Consider the following 20,224-nt stretch of genomic DNA (forward strand, 5'->3'; position numbering starts at 1 on the left):
TGGCGAGAGCCGGCCGTGCAAGTGGAGGCGCGGCGCCAGCCCGCGGTGGCCGGGGTGACCCGGGCGCAGGCCCGGCTTGGGGAACGGTGGGAGCCCGGGCGGCTCGGAGGGCGCAGTGCCGGGCCCCGCCAGGCATCAAGGCGCAGGCCCCGCGGGGCGAACGAGTGGCTTCCGGGCACCGGCGCCCCGGCCCGGGCATGAGGCGTGGCGGGGTCGGCCGGAGCTGGAGGAGGAGCCGCCGCCGCCTTTGACCAGGCCGGCTGGGAGCAGGGAGAGATGCGGAGCCTGGCGGCCCGCGCCCCGCTTTCAACGCCGCTGCCGCCGCTGCTGCTACTGCTGCTGCTGCTGCTGCCGCCGCCACTACTGGGAGACCAGCTGGGACCCTGTCGTTCCCTGGGGTCCGGGGGACGCGGCTCCTCGGGAGCCTGTGCCCCCGTGGGCTGGCTCTGTCCAGCCTCAGCCTCGAACCTTTGGCTCTACACCAGCCGCTGCCGGGATGCGGGAACCGAGCTGACTGGCCATCTGGTGCCCCACCACGATGGTCTGAGGGTCTGGTGTCCAGAATCCGGGGCCCACATCCCCCTGCCGCCAGCCCCGGAAGGCTGTCCCTGGAGCTGCCGCCTCCTGGGCGTTGGAGGACACCTTTCCCCACAGGGCAAGCTCACCCTGCCCGACGAGCATCCGTGCTTAAAGGCCCCACGGCTGAGATGCCAGTCCTGCAAGCTGGTGCAGACCCCAGGACTCAGGACAGGGGAAAGGTCAGCAGGAGAGTCCATGGGTGGGCGTCAGAAAAGGAATGTGAATACAGCTCCCCAGTTCCAGCCCCCCAGCTACCAGGCCACAGTGCCCGAGAACCAGCCAGCAGGTACCCCTGTGGCATCCCTGCGGGCCATTGACCCAGATGAGGGCGAGGCAGGTCGGCTTGAGTACACCATGGATGCCCTTTTTGATAGCCGCTCCAACCATTTCTTCGCCCTGGACCCAATCACTGGCGCTGTAACCACGGCCGAGGAGCTGGATCGTGAGACCAAGAGCACCCATGTCTTCAGGGTCACGGCACAGGATCATGGCATGCCCCGACGCAGTGCCCTGGCCACACTCACCATCTTGGTGACTGACACCAATGATCATGACCCTGTTTTTGAGCAGCAGGAGTACAAGGAGAGCCTCAGGGAGAACCTGGAGGTTGGCTATGAGGTGCTCACTGTCAGAGCCACGGATGGTGACGCCCCTCCCAATGCCAATATTCTGTACCACCTGCTGGAGGGGCCTGGGGGCAGCCCCTCTGAAGTCTTTGAGATTGACCCTCGCTCTGGGGTGATCCGAACCCGTGGCCCAGTAGATCGAGAAGAAGTGGAATCCTACCAGTTGACAGTGGAGGCAAGTGACCAGGGTCGGGACCCTGGTCCACGGAGCACCACAGCCGCTGTTTTCCTGTCTGTGGAAGATGACAATGACAACGCCCCCCAGTTCAGTGAGAAGCGCTATGTGGTCCAGGTGAGGGAGGATGTGACCCCGGGGGCCCCGGTACTCCGGGTCACAGCGTCAGATCGAGACAAGGGCAGCAACGCCCTGGTGCATTACAGCATCATGAGTGGCAACGCTCGGGGACAGTTTTACCTGGATGCCCAGACTGGAGCTCTGGACGTAGTAAGCCCTCTTGACTATGAGACAACCAAGGAATACACTCTACGGGTTCGGGCACAGGATGGTGGCCGACCCCCGCTCTCTAACGTCTCTGGCCTGGTGACAGTTCAGGTCCTGGATATCAACGACAATGCTCCCATCTTCGTCAGCACCCCCTTCCAGGCTACTGTGCTGGAGAGTGTCCCCTTAGGTTACCTGGTTCTCCATGTCCAGGCCATTGATGCTGATGCGGGTGACAATGCCCGCCTGGAATACCGCCTTGCTGGGGTCAGGCATGACTTCCCTTTTACCATCAACAATGGCACAGGCTGGATCTCCGTGGCTGCTGAGCTGGACCGGGAGGAGGTTGATTTCTACAGCTTTGGGGTAGAAGCCCGAGACCATGGTACCCCAGCACTCACTGCGTCGGCCAGTGTCAGTGTGACCATTCTGGATGTCAACGACAACAACCCAACCTTTACCCAACCAGAGTACACAGTGCGGCTCAATGAGGATGCAGCTGTCGGCACCAGCGTGGTGACAGTGTCAGCTGTGGACCGTGATGCCCACAGCGTCATCACCTACCAGATCACCAGTGGCAACACCCGCAACCGCTTCTCCATCACCAGCCAGAGTGGTGGTGGGCTGGTGTCCCTCGCCCTGCCGCTGGACTACAAACTGGAGCGGCAGTATGTGCTGGCTGTCACTGCCTCCGATGGCACGCGGCAGGACACGGCACAGGTGGTGGTGAACGTCACCGATGCCAACACCCATCGTCCCGTCTTTCAGAGCTCCCACTATACGGTGAATGTTAACGAGGACCGGCCAGCAGGCACCACGGTGGTGCTGATCAGTGCCACGGATGAGGACACAGGTGAGAATGCCCGCATCACCTACTTTATGGAGGACAGCATCCCCCAGTTCCGCATCGATGCAGACACAGGGGCTGTCACCACCCAGGCTGAGCTAGACTATGAGGACCAGGTGTCCTACACCCTGGCCATCACCGCTCGGGACAATGGCATTCCCCAGAAGTCTGACACCACCTACCTGGAGATCCTGGTGAATGATGTGAATGACAATGCCCCTCAGTTCCTGCGGGACTCCTACCAGGGCAGCATCTATGAGGATGTGCCCCCCTTCACCAGCGTCCTGCAGATCTCAGCCACTGACCGTGACTCTGGCCTTAACGGCAGGGTCTTCTACACCTTCCAAGGGGGCGATGATGGAGATGGTGACTTTATCGTAGAGTCCACGTCAGGCATCGTGAGAACGCTGCGGAGGCTGGATCGTGAGAATGTGGCCCAGTACATCTTGCGGGCATATGCGGTGGACAAGGGGCTGCCTCCAGCCCGCACGCCCATGGAAGTGACGGTCACTGTGTTGGATGTGAACGACAATCCACCTGTCTTTGAGCAGGACGAGTTTGATGTGTTTGTGGAAGAGAACAGCCCCATTGGGCTGGCTGTGGCCCGAGTCACAGCCACTGACCCTGACGAAGGCACCAATGCCCAGATCATGTACCAGATCGTGGAGGGCAACATCCCTGAGGTCTTCCAGCTGGACATCTTCTCTGGGGAGCTGACCGCCCTGGTGGACTTGGACTATGAGGACCGGCCTGAATACATCCTGGTCATCCAGGCCACATCAGCTCCCCTGGTGAGCCGGGCTACAGTCCACGTCCGCCTGCTTGACCGCAATGACAACCCACCAGTGCTGGGCAACTTTGAGATCCTTTTCAACAACTATGTCACCAACCGCTCGAGCAGCTTCCCAGGCGGTGCCATTGGCCGCGTGCCTGCCCACGACCCTGATATTTCAGACAGCCTGACTTACAGCTTTGAGCGAGGAAATGAACTCAGCCTGGTCCTGCTCAATGCCTCCACGGGAGAGCTGAGGCTGAGCCGGGCACTGGACAACAACCGGCCTCTGGAGGCCATCATGAGCGTGCTGGTGTCAGGTAAGGAAGGGCCCAGGTGACGTTGGGGTGGGGGTGACCCTTGGAGGGCCTGGGCAGTCATCCACGGAGGAGCTACTGACCCGCCTGTCTGCCCAGTGCTTGGCACAGAGGTTGAGGGATGAGAAAGAGGTTGGGAAGGAGCCCCAGGAATCCTGGCAGCTGCTCCAGGCCCCGCCTGCCGCCCCGGGCTGGGCTGGGCTGGGCTGCGTTGGTTGGCTGCCTCTGCCTACAGGCCTGTGACGTGGTCAGGGAAGTGTTGTGAGGCTGCCTTGACTATGGCTGCCAAGAACTGTGAAAAAAGGCACATGGAAGACTGGGGGGCCAAGAGAGCTGGGGGAGAGCTGGTATGGGTGGAGGGGACTATGGCCGGGGAGAGGCGAGCGGGCCCCCTCGGCACCCCTTCACGCCAGGCAGGGTATTCCTGTGATCTCATACAGCCTCTGACAGAGCTCAGGGCTCTGGGGGCACAGGGTTGCCGCTGCGGGGTCAAGACCCTGCAGTTGGGCCTCTTCTGGCCCCTTCGGGCTCCTGGCTGAGCCGCAGACTGGCTGAGGGGGACTTTGTCTGGTGCATTCTTTTCCCTCCAGGCAGAAAGAGCCTGGCCTGGCTCCCCGTTCAGAGCTCCTGCAGGAAGTGAGGCCAGAGCTCATTGTCTCTGTCTAAACAGACCCCACTGTCAGAGGCTGTGGTTTGGGGTTGGCTTGGGGGTGGGGCTGCAGTGAAGCCAGGGGCAGGCTGAGACCTCCTGGGCCCCCTTGCCACTCTATGGGCTGTTTCTAGGATGCCAGGCCTTCCCTGCTGGCTGTGACCAGCCCAGGCTTGGGGAATGGGGTGTGGGGACCAGGATGAGCCAGGGGACTGGTGGTGGCCTTTGAGGGCAGAGCCGCCTGATCCAGTGGGGAGAGAACAGAGTCCCAGGGCATGGGAGTCTGGCCAGGACCCAGGCTGAGCATTCCTGCTGCTTGGCCAAGCGCTCAGCCTGCAGACTCCCTGGACAGGAGGGTTGGGGGAGGAGAGTTGGGGTGGAGGCGGCATTCTGTCTTCTGTCAGCTCTGGGGAGTGCGTGGCAGCAGCAAGGAGGGAGGGGGCCAGCCCCAGGTTGGTGAGCCCTTTCTCCAAGCCTGGGAACAGCTGGGTCCCTCATGAGGGCCCATTGTTAGCTGCACCCTGGGGTGGATAGGTCAGGGTACCCCCACTCCAGACACATCAGGGAGGCGAGGAAGAGAGGAGCCTGGCAGCTTCCACTCCCCCTCTCAAGTCTGGGCCTGGAGGGGAGTGACAAACATGGAGATGCTTTAACCCCCTCCCCACTCATGGTCCTTCCTGGACAGATGCCTCCCCTGCCCCACTCTTCAGGTGGCCATGGGAGCCAGGGCGCGTGAGCTTCTAGAGGTCACCGACAAGGATCTGTGCCTCTTGAAAGTTCAGTTTCCCCTCCAAGAGAAGGCAGTGGGAGGCTGGAATTGCTGTATCCCGTGTCATTCTCTCTCCCTCCTGTCCTCCCGAACAGCCTGCCCTAGGTGAGTGTGGCAGGACACGAGGGATGGGACAGAGGAGGCCCCACCCAGCCTTCAGGCTCCTACCAGGGCAGAGCCCCAGGCTTCAGCTCCCCTAGAATAGAGGGGGAGGCCTCTGCTGGCCCTCCAGCCCTAGCCCACCCTCTCCCCTCGGGCCTGACCCTTGGAGGCAGTCACCACGGCAACCCCAAAGTTCAGGGAGGCTGGGGTGGGGGGAATCAACTCCCACCACCCCTTTGTTTTCTTTCTCTTGTTCTTTGTCTCTTCTTTCTTTCCTGCCCCTGCCCATGGGGGCCCTCTGCACTGCCCTGTCTTCATCTCCTGTGTGGCTCTCTCTTTTCCCACTTTCTCCATTGCTGGCTCTTTTCCTGGGCCTTTGTCTTCCCCTGTTTGGTCTCCGTGTTCATGCCTCTCTGACTTCCCCCTCTCTTGTGCCCTGTGGCGTCAGCTGCCCCAGCTTGGGCCGCATGGCTCTCCTGAAGCCTGAATTCTCCCTGCCTCTTTCCTACTCTGCTAGGACACGCAGGAGCTCCTGGTCATGGCCTGGTCAGCCCCCAGAGCGGCAGACCCCCTCTAGGCCTACAACCTCCACTGGCACATCTGCCAGAGGAAGACAGGCTGGGAGTCAGATTCTGCTACAGTCTGGGACCTGGCACTTTTCCAGGTGTGGCTCTGGGCACACGTGGTGTTTCCTGGGGTCAAAACCCATCCCCACCCTATTCTATCAAGGAGGATGGCTCAGGCAAGGTACCCCCACCCCTGTTCCCACTGATGCCTTTGCACCTGAGGGGCGACCCAAGTCAGGGCAGGGAGAGGAGCAAGGAGGAAGGAGAGAGCAGGCGGTTGACTGCTGGGGATGGGGGACAATAGCAGAGGGGGCAGGTGGCCACAGATGGTGGACCAGATGGGAAGCAACAGAGACACATTGGGCGAGGGGCACAGGCGGGGCCTGGGGTGGTGGAGGGGGGACGTACGAAGCAGTGCTTGTTCCCAGGGCTGAGTGGTGGTGAGGTTTCTCTTGCTCATTGGCCTTCACTGCCCCCTCCCCTCCTTGATCAGTTAGGAGCACTGTGTGTGGACTCTGGGGCTGCTTTCTTCCTGGAAGGACTGTCACATCAGGGAATCATTGGGCAAGCGGCACCAGGTCCACAAGAGCCCAGTGCCAGCTCTGTACCTGAGTGCAGGGGCATCTGAAAGAGGGAGGAAAGTAGAGCCTGAGGTCATAAATCAGGGCAGGCTTCCTGGGGTAGGTGAGCTTAGGGCAGGTGAGAAAACCAGTAGGACAGTGGGCTGGCATCTGGGTAGACCAGGTAGGAAGGAACAGCCTGTTCAGTAGCTGCGAGACAAGAGTGGGAGGAGCAGAAGTGGGTGATGACAAGCAGGCTTGCTGGTGAAAGCAGTCAGGGCCGCGGCAGTCTAAGCAACGAGGCTGGAGGGCAGGTGGGCAGTGGGCCGAGGACGTGGCTGAGACGGGTGTCTGCCCTGAGCCTTCCCAGGCCCAGCTGAGCTGCCCAGTGTAGTCAGCAACCACAAGGAGGGAGGACACAGAAGCAGAATCTATTCCCAGATCCCTCTCCTACTCCCACCCCACCCCACCCCAGAAACGCCGACTCCTGCCCCATTCCTGCTGTGGTGTCCTTTTTATATCTACTCAGGGCCCCTCCTGCTGTGTTTTACAGACCATTTCTTTACTATGGCGATCGAATAGATTCTCATCAACATCTTCGTATTTACTGAACAGCTACTGTGTGTAGGACGTGGTAGTGAATTAAAATATGAGTATCCCTTATAGTCCTGCCAAGCCATCTCCCCCTCCCGTTGGCCTCCAGCTTTCATTTTTGAGCTAATAAAATCCATTCCCATGTATATGTGCATTCAGGTGTGTGTGGTATTTCTGGGCTTAGGGTGTATAGGTGGAGTGAGACACCTGAGTGTGTTAGCACTTAGCTGTTTATACATGAGTGTGCAGCCGGGGGTGTAGCAGGCATTCGCTGTAATGCAGTGAGCCAAGTGGGCGATGAGTAGCTCGAGGTCCTAGGGCCAGAGGAGAGATCAGCCCAGTGGGGCTCTGTCTGGGGTCTCAGGTTGGAGAGCTGCCTGGGCCCTTCCATCTCTGCCCCATCCCCCCCCAAAGTCCCCCACAGCACTGGGGCAGTGGGTGGGTGCTGCCACTGGTAAGGTGGCTCAGCTGGATTCCCTGGGGTGGGGCCCCCCCAGGCTACCCTCCGCAGCCCAGAGAGTTGGGTGAGAAGAATGCTTTGTGTGGGGTGTTGCCATGGGGATAGCAGGCCTGCGCCCAAGCAGCCATGGGGCACAGTGGGAGGGGGACTGGGTGGCCCACTGACCCAGTTCATCCCTCCACTCTCTGCCTCAATGGAGGAGGGGGAGCACAGCCAGAGTCAGGGTTATGGTAGTGTTGAGATATAAAGGCTGAGGGGGCAGGAGGATGTATTTGTGGGTCTCTCATGGTGCTCTCAGCCTTGTAGAGAAGTAAGAAAAAGGCAAACTAGGATTCTTGTGCAGGAAACCTCCAAGTCTGGTATAAGGGAGCAGGACCCATGGCTTGGGCAGGGAAACATGCACAAACATTAAAAGATGTGCATGCTTTGGGGCCGGCCTGGTGGCATAGTGGTTAAGTGTGCGGGCTCCGCTTCGCAGCCTGGGCTTCACAGGTTCGGATTCCGGGCACGCACCAATGCACCGCTTGTCAAGCCGTGCTGTGGTGGCGTCCCCTATAAAGTAGAGGAAGATGGGCACGGACGTTAGCCCAGAGCCAGTCTTCCTCAGCAAAAAGAGGAGGATTGGCATCGGATATTAGCTGAGAGCCAATCTTCCTCTCACACACACACACACACACACACACACAAAGATGTGCATGCTTCACAATAGAGGGTTTGGGGAAGGTATGCAAAGGGAACTTGTGAAAATCGAATCCACTTAGCGCCTTTAGGCGCTCATTAAGCGCCCATATGGGCGCTTATGGGGGCTGCGCCTATGGGGGCTGATCCCTCAAGGAGTGACTTGCCCACAGGTGACATACATATACCTTCTTGGCCACCTTTATGCCAATTAGGAAAGTGGGCCCCTTTTTGGCAAGTGAGCAATGCAGGAGTGTACAGGCTGGATTGCAGACCCCGCTCACTCCCTCCTCTGGGTGCTCCTGTCCAGGGCCAGGCCCTTGGGGTGGCACCCCTGCCCTCCCCACCCCCAGGCCAGGTCCTGACCTTGTCACGTCTCCGCAGACGGCGTGCACAGTGTGACAGCCCAGTGTGCACTGCGCGTCACCATCATCACGGATGAGATGCTCACGCACAGCATCACGCTGCGCCTGGAGGACATGTCGCCCGAGCGCTTCCTGTCGCCACTGCTGGGCCTCTTCATCCAGGCGGTGGCCGCCACGCTGGCCACGCCCCCAGACCACGTGGTGGTCTTCAACGTGCAGCGGGACACCGACGCCCCCGGCGGCCACATCCTCAACGTGAGCCTGTCTGTGGGCCAGCCTCCGGGGCCCGGGGGCGGGCCGCCCTTCCTGCCCTCCGAGGACCTGCAGGAGCGCCTGTACCTCAACCGCAGCCTGCTGACGGCCATCTCGGCGCAGCGCGTGCTGCCCTTCGACGACAACATCTGCTTGCGCGAGCCCTGCGAGAACTACATGCGCTGCGTGTCGGTGCTGCGCTTCGACTCTTCCGCGCCCTTCATCGCCTCCTCCTCCGTGCTCTTCCGGCCCATCCACCCCGTCGGGGGGCTGCGCTGCCGCTGCCCACCCGGCTTCACGGGCGACTACTGCGAGACCGAGGTGGACCTCTGCTACTCGCGGCCCTGCGGCGCCCACGGACGCTGCCGCAGCCGCGAGGGCGGCTACACCTGCCTCTGCCGCGACGGCTACACGGGTGAGCCCAGGGAGGGGGCCGGTGGGGGCCCTGGAGGGCTAACGCGATGGTGCGAGCACAAATCAGGCTGAGGATGCCTCGTTCCTTTCCAGAGTAAGGTACAGGTTCCACTGCCGGTCACAAATCCCAGCTGCTCTTTCACAACGACCTATTGAGGAAGGCAGAGAGGGGAGCCTTTCTCCGCCACCTCCCCCCGACCCCCACTCCAGAGGCAGTGTTATTGAGGTCAGCACTAGCTCTAGAGCCAACCTGCTTCGGTTTGTATCCCAGCTTTTACACTAGTAGCTGTGTGACCTGGGGCAACTTACTTAACCTCTCTGTGCCTCAGTATTTTAAAATGGAGGTAGTGAATCTACTTGCATCGTAGGGTGGTTGTGAGGATTAATTTAATTAATCTAATACGTGTAAAGAGCTGGCCCATGGAAAGTGTTGGCTGCGATTTAAGGAAATGCTGAGATCAGGTGACTTGCTCCAGATCTCATCTCACAGCTTGATTAGAGGTGAGGCTGGTCCTAGAACCTGGTCTCCCTCCACTGCTGAATGAGTTGCCTTTCTGAGCTGCGTTGAGGGGAAGGCACAGAAGAGCTGGGGAAGCTGAGGGGTTTGGGTACAGGGCTGGGAGTGTTTCAGATCATTGCCCCCATGTGACCCTGAGCAGAATCGCTCCACCCCTGCCCAGGTGCCTAAAAGAGGGTCTTCACCAGGAGGCCTCCCTGTTGGCCTCTGACCTGGGGTCTTTACACATCCTGTCCCCAGTCTCTCCTGGGATGCTCCTTGCCTCTACTTTGTGCTCCTGACCCCTCCCTGCAGGCTCCTGTTTCTCCTCAGGACCCCGTTTTCCTCTCCCCCTGGGCCCTTCCTTCCCAGTGCCTTAGGCCTCACTCCCTCTCCTTCAGAGCCATGCCCACTGACTCTGCCAGCAGTGGCAGGCAGGCCCCACTGCCTTCCCTGATGCATCTTCCTGCCCAGAACTTGCCAGACTTGACTCCTTTCAGCTGCTGTTGGGGGGGTGGGGAGGGGAGGGGCGGCTGGGGAGAGGGGAGGGGAGTCTTTGTCCAGGAGGATAGGGAGGGGGGGCTTGGAGTAGGCGAACAACAGTTTCCATGGAAACAAGAACCAGTCACTAGGCACAGAGCTGAGAACCTATCTCTAGAATCTGGGAATGGGGAGAGAGAGAAAGGGGTGGATTCTCCCATCTGATGTCGTTGGAATTTTCAGCTCCTCCAATGAATCCTGGTCTGCTCCCAGGGCTCTGTTCTCCACTCTCTTAGCATCTCCCAAGTGCACAGAGGTCCTCAGTCTGGATCCCAGGGCTCAGAGTGGGAATTCCCTTCTCCATTCCTGGGGAGTCCCTAGCTCCCCCCACCCCCCATAACTCTGACAAATCCCAGTGGAAGCCTGGTCTCATCCCCAGGGAGGGAGACTGATCTTGGCGCCTGACAGGGACAAAAGCACCAGTGGGAAGGAGGGAGGAAGGGGGTTTGGCACCAGCCCTCGTGCTGTTCTACAGGCCCTTCCCTCCGTGCGCATTCACCCCTGCAGGGGCCAGAACACCCCCAAACTTGCTCGGTAGCCATGACGCTGAAGTTTACCAGGACCTGGGCCTTATGACCAGGGACCTTGCAGGCCTGTGCTTTTGAGGCCCAAACAGGGGTATGGAAGGGACTGGGAGCTTCAAGGGACTTGCAGGGGAGTGGTATATGGGGTTGTGGTGGGAATGGCCCAGTGGGCCAAGCACAGCCCCCACAAGGGCCGGGGTTTCATAGATCTCAGGGAAGATGGGCACATAAGAGGAAGTGGGGAAGCCTGGGAGAGTTGGGGGGTATTCTGGGGGTCCCAGGAGACCATGGGATGCATCACTGGGTGGGAAGGAGTCCCAGTTCCCCTCCTCCTCCTCAGGCACTTGGTACTCACCTGCCTTTCCTCTCACCCAGGTGAGCACTGTGAGGTGAGTGCCCGCTCAGGCCGTTGCACCCCGGGTGTCTGCAAGAATGGGGGCACCTGTGTCAATCTGCTGGTGGGTGGCTTCAAGTGCGACTGCCCATCCGGAGACTTCGAGAAGCCCTACTGCCAGGTGACCACCCGCAGCTTCCCTGCCCGCTCCTTCATCACCTTTCGTGGCCTGCGCCAGCGCTTCCACTTCACCCTGGCGCTCTCGTGAGTGGCTGGGCACTGGGGGGTGAGGGGGCACGGTGGGAGCCTGGGGTGCCTCCTGTGCTGTAGACAAGGTGAGAGGTCAGGCAGCGAAAGTGCTCGGAGCAGGTTGTTGGCAGAGCCAGGTCTGCACTTGGAGTTGCCTGTGCACTTTGCCGGCAGACCTTCCTCACCCACCAGGGTCCGCCTCACTCCTCCCACCCCACCCTCGAGGATGGGGAGCCAGGAGGCCAGGGTTCTGGTTCTGGTTCTGGTTTAGGTTCATCTTCCACACTCTGGCCACATGGCCTATACCCTTGGCCAAGGTGTCAGCCCTCTGGAGGGTCCTACGGAGGATCAGGGGCTAGCTAGGTGGCTGGGGTGCTGGCGTCCAGGTGGGTGCCCCATTGCCTGCCCCCATCCCCAATTCCTGCTCAGGTTTGCCACCAAGGAGCGTGATGGGCTGCTGTTGTACAACGGGCGCTTCAACGAGAAGCATGACTTTGTGGCCCTCGAGGTGATCCAGGAGCAGGTCCAGCTCACCTTCTCTGCAGGTGATCCCCATGGCCCCATGTCCTTGCCCACGTCCCAGAGGCCCCATGTCTCTTGCCCCTGACCGCAAGTCACACACCCTCCCAGCCAAACCTGGGCCCAGCCCCAAACATGAGCACACCTTCCCCATTCCCAGCCCTCATCTGGTGTCCCAGCTCACCTGGGTCCTTTCCCCAGGGGAATCGACCACCACCGTGTCCCCATTCGTGCCTGGAGGGGTCAGTGACGGCCAGTGGCACACGGTGCAGCTGAAGTACTACAATAAGGTGGGTGTAGGAGGGGGTCAAGGAGTTGGAGGGTCCTGTCCTTGGCTCAGGTGCTCACCCAGGCCTCTAGGGAGGCTGGTCATGGCACTTCTGGCTGAAAGGGAGGGCGGAGTGGGGACTAGCCACCTTGGGAGGTATTCCCCCTGCACTGGGTAGTGCTTGATGCTCCCTGTCCCATTGGGCAGGCACAAACTCAAATGGACATGAAGGAAGGTAGTTAAGTACATAAGTCAGTGAGCACACGTGAGTGTGCACGTGTATGTGTATACACACACGTGTATATATGTGTGTACACAAAGTGGTGTCCGTGTGCGCTGGGGTCTTTGTGCCTGGCCCATGAACCTAGTGAGCTCCTTGCCCACTGTTGCCTTTCTCTGCCCTTCCCTGTCCATAGCCACTGTTGGGCCAGACAGGGCTCCCGCAGGGCCCATCCGAGCAAAAGGTGGCTGTGGTGACCGTGGATGGCTGTGACACGGGAGTGGCCCTGCGCTTCGGAGCTGTCCTGGGCAACTACTCCTGTGCGGCCCAGGGCACCCAGGGTGGCAGCAAGAAGTGAGCAGAGGAGAGGGCTGGGGGTGGGGCCAGGCAGGGAGGGAAGGTCAAGAGGGTGGGCCTTGGGGGGGCCCCTGAAATGGGAGCCAGTCCAGGTGGGGCCTTCCCTCACCTTGCTTCCTTGCTCAGCCCTCTGCTCTGAGGGCTGAGGCGGGGGGGGGGGGGGGGGGGGCGGGGGAAGCGGGTGAGATCGGACATTAGAGCAGGGCCTGTGGAGTGGTCTGGGGAGGGGTGGTAGGAGATGAGAGCAGCTCCAGGTTGGGGTGCTCCCCTTCCCCTGGCCCTGCTCTGCAGGGCCCTGTGGACTCATGCCTAGGCGCTCCGCATCTCTGGCCTGGTGGCAGGGTGTGGGGAGAAGGAAGAAGCTCCCCACTCTGCCTCATGTCACCAGCATTTTTGCTCCCTCAGGTCTCTGGATCTGACGGGGCCCCTGCTGCTGGGTGGGGTGCCTGACCTGCCCGAGAGCTTCCCTGTCCGGACGCGGCACTTTGTGGGCTGCATGAGGAACCTGCAGGTGGACAGCCGGCACATGGACATGGCTGACTTCATTGCCAACAACGGCACCGTGCCTGGTAAGGGAGCCTGGGGTTGGGGCAAGGCCAGGAGCCCAAGGCAGGGAGGAGGGGCTATCTCTGGTAAGGGGTCACCTGCGTGTGGGGGGGTCTCAAAGCCCCCTCCAGCCACAGGTTTTCTGTTTGGAGCCCCCACCTGAGCCCCCTTCTCTCAATTCTAGGCTGTCCTGCCAAGAAGAATGTGTGTGACAGCAACACTTGCCACAACGGGGGCACCTGCGTGAACCAGTGGGACTCATTCAGCTGCGAGTGCCCTCTGGGCTTCGGGGGCAAGAGCTGTGCCCAGGGTAGGAAGGGCAGCAGTCAGAGGCCGAGCCCTGGGAGCTGTCAGCAGTGCTGGGAACACTGGCAGGGTCTGGGCAGGCAGTGGGCAGGGCCCAGCCGAGCTGGGCTGTGGGTGGAAAAGCGTGTCTGGGCAGAGCCCTGAGAGGGCAGCACAGGAGACAAAGGGCCCAGTCAGAGGCAGGCCTGGGCACAGTGTGGGCTGGGCCCCGGGCAGGTAAATGCTCTGGTGGGCGGGGCCGACGAGGGGAGGGGGCACTAGGAGAGGCAGTGCCCTTCTCCCATGGAGCCGCCACCGCTGAGCATCTCACCCCTGGGGGCACTCGGCTGCACTGCCCCTCAGAGTCTGCCTTTATCTACCTCCCCAGAAATGGCCACCCCGCAGCGCTTCCTGGGCAGCAGCCTGGTGGCCTGGCACGGCCTCTCGCTGCCCATCTCCCAGCCCTGGCATCTCAGCCTCATGTTCCGCACACGCCAGGCTGACGGCGTCCTGCTGCAGGCTGTCACCAGGGGGCGCAGCACCATCACCCTGCAGGTGATGCAGGGAGGGACGGGGGCACGGGCCGGCCCCACCTGGGGCTGCAGTAGTCTCCAGGGGGCTGCTCACAGGTGGCTGGGCGGGGTCTTTTCTTTCCCGGAAATGAAGAGGCAGCTGGAGCAATTTGGTGGGTCACTGCTGCCATCTACTGGGCCTGAGGGAAATAATGCCTTTTCCTCCCTGGCTTCAGCGGGGCAGCTGGATGGGTTTGGTGGTCCAGGAAGGGGTACAGTGGGCTGGAAGAAGAGCCGACTAAGGCAGGACCCTTCTTTCTCTCCTCCCGGTGTCAGCTGCGGGACGGCCACGTGGTGCTGAGCGTGGAGGGCACAGGGCTCCAGGCCTCATCCCTCCGCCTGGAGCCAGGCCGGGCCAATGATGGCGACTGGCACCATGCACAGCTGGCGCTGGGAGCCAGCGGGGGCCCCGGCCATGCCATCCTGTCCTTCGACTATGGGCAGCAGCGGGCAGAGGGAAACCTGGGCCCCCGGCTGCACGGGCTGCACCTGAGCAACATTACAGTGGGAGGAGTGCCTGGGCCGGCCAGTGGTGTGGCCCGTGGCTTCCGGGGCTGTTTGCAGGTGAGCCTCCCCTGCCCTCCCATTCCCACCGCCACCTGGAGGCCCGCTCCACAAGAGGCCAATGCTGCCCCTGTCCCTCCCAGGGTGTGCGGGTAAGCGAGACCCCCGAGGGTGTTAGCAGCCTGGATCTCAGCCGCGGGGAAAGCATCAATGTGGAGCCAGGTTGTAGCCTGCCAGACCCCTGTGACTCGAACCCGTGTCCTGCCAACAGCTATTGCAGCGATGACTGGGACAGCTATTCCTGCAGCTGTGATCCAGGTATGCCAGGGATCCAGGGAAATGGGGCAGGTTAGCGGGTGCCCGGGGTCTCACTCTGGCTCTGCTGTGTGACCTGGGGCCAATCATATCACCTCTCTGAGCCTCATTCTCCTGCACCACAAGGCCATAGCCAGCTGGTATGATGCTCAGAGTGGAAGGAGGTGGATGAAGACAGGTTTGAAGAAAGTACCAGAGGGGGGTGGAGACTGAGCCTCTCTTGTCTTTCTGGGTCCAGGTTACTATGGGGACAACTGTACTAATGTGTGTGACCTGAATCCATGTGAGCACCAGTCCACATGTACGCGAAAGCCCACTGCCCCCCATGGCTACACCTGCGAGTGTCCCCAAAATTACCTTGGGCCGTACTGTGAGACCAGGTAAGTGACCAGGGCATGCAGCAGCAGGTCCCAGTGGCCATTGCCTATCTCTGGTGTGTCCCTCAGAGCACCAAGAACCTGGCTGAGTTGCGGGCAGGGTCAGAAGGGCCACACACGGCCACACCAGGTGGGGATGGCAGAGGGAGCTCATGCCTGCCGGGGCCTCTCTCTGCAGGATTGACCAGCCTTGCCCCCGAGGCTGGTGGGGACATCCCACCTGCGGCCCGTGCAACTGTGACGTCAGCAAAGGCTTCGATCCAGACTGCAACAAGACAAGTGGCGAGTGCCACTGCAAGGTGACAGCCAACCTAGGCCTCCACAGCGGCCACCTCGGCCTCTGTTGTACACCTCCTGGGCTCTTGAGGGGAGGTAGGGGAGAAAGCCTTCCCAGAGGGAGCTGAGGGCCTCGTGCATTTTCTCTAACAGGCCGGGCAAGGGGATCTTTGTCCTCATGTGTCTGGAGTGTGGGGGACCCAGGACTGATGCTTAACCAGTGAGCTCTTGGGCCACCTGTACTGGTTGTTTGCAGCCTGTTTGACTGGTTGGTGTTGAATTGCTGGGTTAAACTCCAGATCAATTACCAGTTGTTAAATATTTTGAATACCACTCTTGAGGGGACCTGAGGTCAGGGAGCCCATCTCCAGAGGGGCCACAGCTGGAAGAATTAGTGAGCATCCAGGAAAGAAAGCTTGAGCCATTGACCCCTATCTTCCCCCCTTCCTCCCAGGAGAACCACTATCGGCCCCCTGGCAGCGCCACTTGCCTCCTGTGTGACTGCTACCCCACAGGCTCTTTGTCCCGTGTCTGTGACCCTGAGGACGGCCAGTGTCCATGCAAGCCAGGCGTCATTGGGCGCCAGTGTGACCGGTGTGACAACCCTTTTGCTGAGGTCACCACGAATGGCTGTGAAGGTGGGGATCCCGAGACGGGTGGGTGGCCCTCCCTGCTGTGTGGCAGGTCCCTGTGTCCCAGGGAGGCCAGGAGCAGGGCCTGGTCACAGGCCTGAGTATGCTGAGGAAGGGCTGGGGAGCCTGGATAGAGCTGCAGGGGACAGCTGCTCCCGGGTGACTGTGTGTGCTTCCCCGCAGTGAATTACGACAGCTGCCCACGCGCCATTGAGGCTGGGATCTGGTGGCCTCGTACCCGCTTCGGGCTGCCTGCTGCTGCCCCCTGCCCCAAAGGCTCCTTTGGTAGGTACTGGAGGCCTAGGATGTGATATTGAGGACTTGGCCTCTCAAGAGTGGGGTGAGGGTGGGAAGCCCCTGGCTGCAGATCCTGGGACACCACTTTCTGGCCTCCAGGTCCTGGAGACGCCGTGTCCCATCCTTCCTTGGCTTACTGTTTCTCTGCTCCCAAGGTTTCCCAGATGAAGGGCATCCACATCTTGGACTCTTAACAAGAGTGCAGAAGAACCTGCAGTGTGCCTAGTACAGGCTGGTGCTAGAGATTTAGAGACGAATCACACAGGGTTCCCAACCTCAGCTCACCACCTGGGGCTGGAGTTATGCCACTGGAAAGACAGTCTGGGGAGTAGGGGATGTTGGGTACTGTCCCAGGGGACCCAGCCCCAGGATGGCGGCTGGCGCTGCTCCTTGGATTGACGATTAGCAGAGTTCATAAGCAGAGAGTGGCAGAGAACACAAGGTGGTGGCTGGAGAGGGGCAGCGACATCTAGGGGCTCAAGGCGGCCATGTGCCCTGTGATCCTATAGCCCTTGTTGGGATCGGTCTTGCACAGGTTTTGGCTGTAGTGTTCTACACATCTGTCTTCCTGTGTTCAGGAGGGTAGGGCCTTTGCTTGCTTGTCTCCTGTCTCTGGCCTACAAGTGTGCTGGCCCCCAGCAGAACTTCTCAGCCAGGTCTCAGCAGCCTCCTATGCCTCTCCCTGAGGCCAGCCCTCTTGGCTTCCTTCCCCCAGGGACCGCCGTGCGCCACTGTGATGAGCACAGGGGGTGGCTCCCCCCAAACCTCTTCAACTGCACATCAGTCACCTTCTCAGAGCTGAAGGGCTTTGTAAGTGAATCTCCTCATCTCCATCTCCTCCCTCCTCTTCCCTCTGCCCAGTCTCAGTTGGCCCACTCAGCTTTGAGAAAGGGATTCTAGGATTCCAGCCCCTGCCTCCTGGGGCCGGCAGGTGGAGAGGCCATTTCTCCCTTTTCCTGAGGCCCTTTTACCCCCGAGTTCCAGTTCTGCTCTCTGGGTGCCTCACTGCCACCTTCCTGTGCTGACTCCCTGCCCAGCCCCTCCTGTCTGGCTCCCTCCTAGGCTGAGCGGCTGCAGCGGAACGAGTCAGGCCTGGACTCGGGGCGCTCCCAGCGGCTGGCCCTGCTTCTGCGCAACGCCACACAGCACACAGCTGGCTACTTTGGCAGTGATGTCAAGGTGGCCTACCAGCTGGCGACACGGTTGCTGGCCCACGAGAGCGCCCAGCGGGGCTTTGGGCTGTCCGCCACACAGGATGTGCACTTCACCGAGGTGGGGCTAGGAGGGGGCAAGGCTGGCTGTTAGGTGGGGGTCACAGTGAGCGAGCCTGCTTCTGGCAACCTGGGGGCAGCGTCGCGAACACTCACCACCCCTGCTTTGGGGACCTCCCAGCTGGCATGAGACCTCCATGAGCTCTCCTGAGACATGGCCCAGCACTTGGGTAATTTAGAACACCTCTTCCCAACCCTTTTCATAGCAAGGTGTCCATAGAAAATAATGTTTGCGTTGGGGCCTGGTCTGACGAGGTTTCTCGGAGCAGAGGCCCTGCCCACTGTGCCAGGGCGGGGAGGAATCAGAATCTAGTGCAGTACCTCTTCGTGGGTCCACGCACAGGGCCTGGGAAGCTCTTAGTTAGAAAGTGAAGAGGAAGGGTTAGAGGGAGGGGCATGGTAGGGGGGAGCCCCGTGGTGGGGCTGAGAAGGTGTGGCGGTGCGGGCACAGCCCACCGTGACCATGCCCACCCCCAGAATCTGCTGCGGGTGGGCAGTGCCCTCCTGGATGCAGCCAACAAGCGGCACTGGGAGCTGATCCAGCAGACAGAGGGTGGCACCGCCTGGCTGCTCCAGCACTATGAGGCCTACGCCAGCGCCCTGGCCCAGAACATGCGACACACCTACCTAAGCCCCTTTACCATCGTCACACCCAACATTGGTGAGACTGGTGCTGGGTTTGGGGGCAGTTTGTGGAGAGTCCCTGGCAAGGGTGGCTGTGCTGGGGCCCTGCCCACCTCACCTGAGGTCTGACCTGTGACCCCTCTCCCTAGTCATCTCCGTAGTGCGCTTGGACAAGGGTAACTTTGCTGGGGCCAAGCTGCCCCGCTACGAGGCACTGCGGGGGGAGCGGCCCCCAGATCTTGAGACAACGGTCATTCTGCCCGACTCTGTCTTCAGAGGTCAGTGGGGCCCAAGGGGTGGGTCAAAGGCCAGGCTAGGGCATCTGTGCAGGCCCAGTTGAGTGGACAGTGTTCTGCTCCTAGAAACGGCCCCTGTGGTCAGGCCTGCTGGCCCTGGAGAGGCCCAGGAGCCAGAGGAGCTGGCACGGCGTCAGCGGCGGCACCCAGAGCTGAGCCAGGGTGAGGCTGTGGCCAGTGTCATTATCTACCGCACCCTGGCTGGACTGCTGCCCCATAACTATGATCCGGACAAGCGCAGCCTGAGGTGAGCAGCTGGGGAGACGGAGTGGGTGGGTAGGGGTGGGGCTGGGGGTCAGGCAGGTGAGTACTGCTGAGAGGAGCCAAGGGTTGGGGGCATCTTGGAGTGATAAGGGGCGTCCCCTAGTCACACAACTACTATGATGACCGTGCACCTGCCTGCCCCACATCAGAGTTCCCAAACGCCCTGTCATCAACACACCTGTGGTGAGCATCAGCGTCCATGACGACGAGGAGCTTCTGCCTCGTGCCCTGGACAAGCCAGTCACCGTGCAGTTCCGGCTGCTGGAGACAGAGGAGAGGACCAAGCCCATCTGTGTCTTCTGGAACCATTCGATCCTGTGAGCCTGCACTGCCCTACCCCCAAGGCTTTAGGTCAAGAGCCCAGGCCCCTGGGTGCCCCACTTCCTTGCCTCCTGACCCTGCCTCCCTCATGCAGGGTCAGTGGCACGGGTGGCTGGTCAGCCCGAGGCTGTGAAGTTGTCTTCCGCAATGAGAGCCACGTCAGCTGCCAGTGCAACCACATGACGAGCTTCGCCGTGCTCATGGACGTGTCCCGGCGGGAGGTTGGACCTACAAGGGGCAGCCACAGAGCTGGGGATGGGAGCCCAGGGCACTGGGCTGGGTGCTCAGGCCCTGCCCTTCCTAATTCCCCTGGTTCCCTGCCATCCACCCTGCAGAATGGGGAGATCCTGCCACTGAAGACACTGACATACGTGGCCCTAGGGGTCACCTTGGCTGCTCTGCTGCTCACCTTCCTCTTCCTCACTATCCTGCGTGCCCTGCGCTCCAACCAGCATGGCATCCGACGGAACCTGACTGCTGCCCTGGGCCTGGCTCAGCTGGTCTTCCTCCTGGGAATCAACCAGGCTGACCTCCCTGTAAGATGTCCCTCCTCGCCCAGAGATCTTCCCCGACTTCCAGCCTTCTCAGGCTACCTTCTGAGTCCTCCCCTGAGCCCCATTCTCAATCCGCGCTCCTGCAGCAGTAACTGATAAAGAGCCCCGGCCAGTGCCTGGCCCACGGTTTCCCCTTCTCTAGCTCCCCCTTACTTCCCCAGCACCCTAGAAGTACCTTCCTCTGGCCCAGACTCCCCCTGAAGCACCTCCCAACACCCAGGCCTTCGCCCTCTGCCTGATGAGAGCAGAACCCCTGCTCTGGGTGTGCCCTGGTCACTGACCTGGTGTGGCCTGGGCCCTCAGTTTGCTTGCACGGTCATTGCCATCCTGCTGCACTTCCTGTACCTCTGCACCTTCTCCTGGGCTCTGCTGGAGGCCTTGCACCTATACCGGGCGCTTACCGAGGTGCGCGACGTCAACGCTGGCCCCATGCGCTTCTACTACATGCTGGGCTGGGGCGTGCCTGCCTTCATCACAGGTACCCCTACCCCTGTTCCTGGCCTTGACATTCTGCATCCCTCCGCCCTAGGTCCACCTGCATGCCACAGTTTCCCTGCCCACATCCCAGGCCAGAGGCCCCACATCCCTATG

At 61.0% G+C, this 20,224-nt stretch overlaps 1 protein-coding gene across 1 annotated transcript in view; it reads left to right on the plus strand.

The window, feature by feature from the left end:
- The window catches only part of CELSR2 (cadherin EGF LAG seven-pass G-type receptor 2), a 25,335-nt gene continuing 5,111 nt past the window's right edge, over positions 1-20,224 (plus strand). The window contains exons 1-24 of the mRNA XM_058538680.1: positions 1-3,586; positions 8,346-8,993; positions 10,928-11,150; positions 11,565-11,680; positions 11,856-11,944; positions 12,339-12,496; positions 12,905-13,068; positions 13,230-13,355; positions 13,719-13,885; positions 14,179-14,466; positions 14,550-14,724; positions 14,960-15,101; positions 15,277-15,397; positions 15,829-16,012; positions 16,190-16,291; positions 17,019-17,113; positions 17,366-17,575; positions 18,052-18,235; positions 18,348-18,476; positions 18,561-18,741; positions 18,908-19,075; positions 19,174-19,300; positions 19,415-19,615; positions 19,937-20,111. Of these exons, the coding sequence (XP_058394663.1) occupies positions 277-3,586; positions 8,346-8,993; positions 10,928-11,150; positions 11,565-11,680; positions 11,856-11,944; positions 12,339-12,496; positions 12,905-13,068; positions 13,230-13,355; positions 13,719-13,885; positions 14,179-14,466; positions 14,550-14,724; positions 14,960-15,101; positions 15,277-15,397; positions 15,829-16,012; positions 16,190-16,291; positions 17,019-17,113; positions 17,366-17,575; positions 18,052-18,235; positions 18,348-18,476; positions 18,561-18,741; positions 18,908-19,075; positions 19,174-19,300; positions 19,415-19,615; positions 19,937-20,111 (7,483 nt within the window). The 5' untranslated portion in view covers positions 1-276. The remainder of the gene's footprint in view (positions 3,587-8,345; positions 8,994-10,927; positions 11,151-11,564; positions 11,681-11,855; positions 11,945-12,338; positions 12,497-12,904; positions 13,069-13,229; positions 13,356-13,718; positions 13,886-14,178; positions 14,467-14,549; positions 14,725-14,959; positions 15,102-15,276; positions 15,398-15,828; positions 16,013-16,189; positions 16,292-17,018; positions 17,114-17,365; positions 17,576-18,051; positions 18,236-18,347; positions 18,477-18,560; positions 18,742-18,907; positions 19,076-19,173; positions 19,301-19,414; positions 19,616-19,936; positions 20,112-20,224) is intronic.

Source organism: Diceros bicornis, chromosome 4 (assembly GCF_020826845.1).
Source record: "Diceros bicornis minor isolate mBicDic1 chromosome 4, mDicBic1.mat.cur, whole genome shotgun sequence".
Taxonomy (NCBI): domain Eukaryota; kingdom Metazoa; phylum Chordata; class Mammalia; order Perissodactyla; family Rhinocerotidae; genus Diceros; species Diceros bicornis.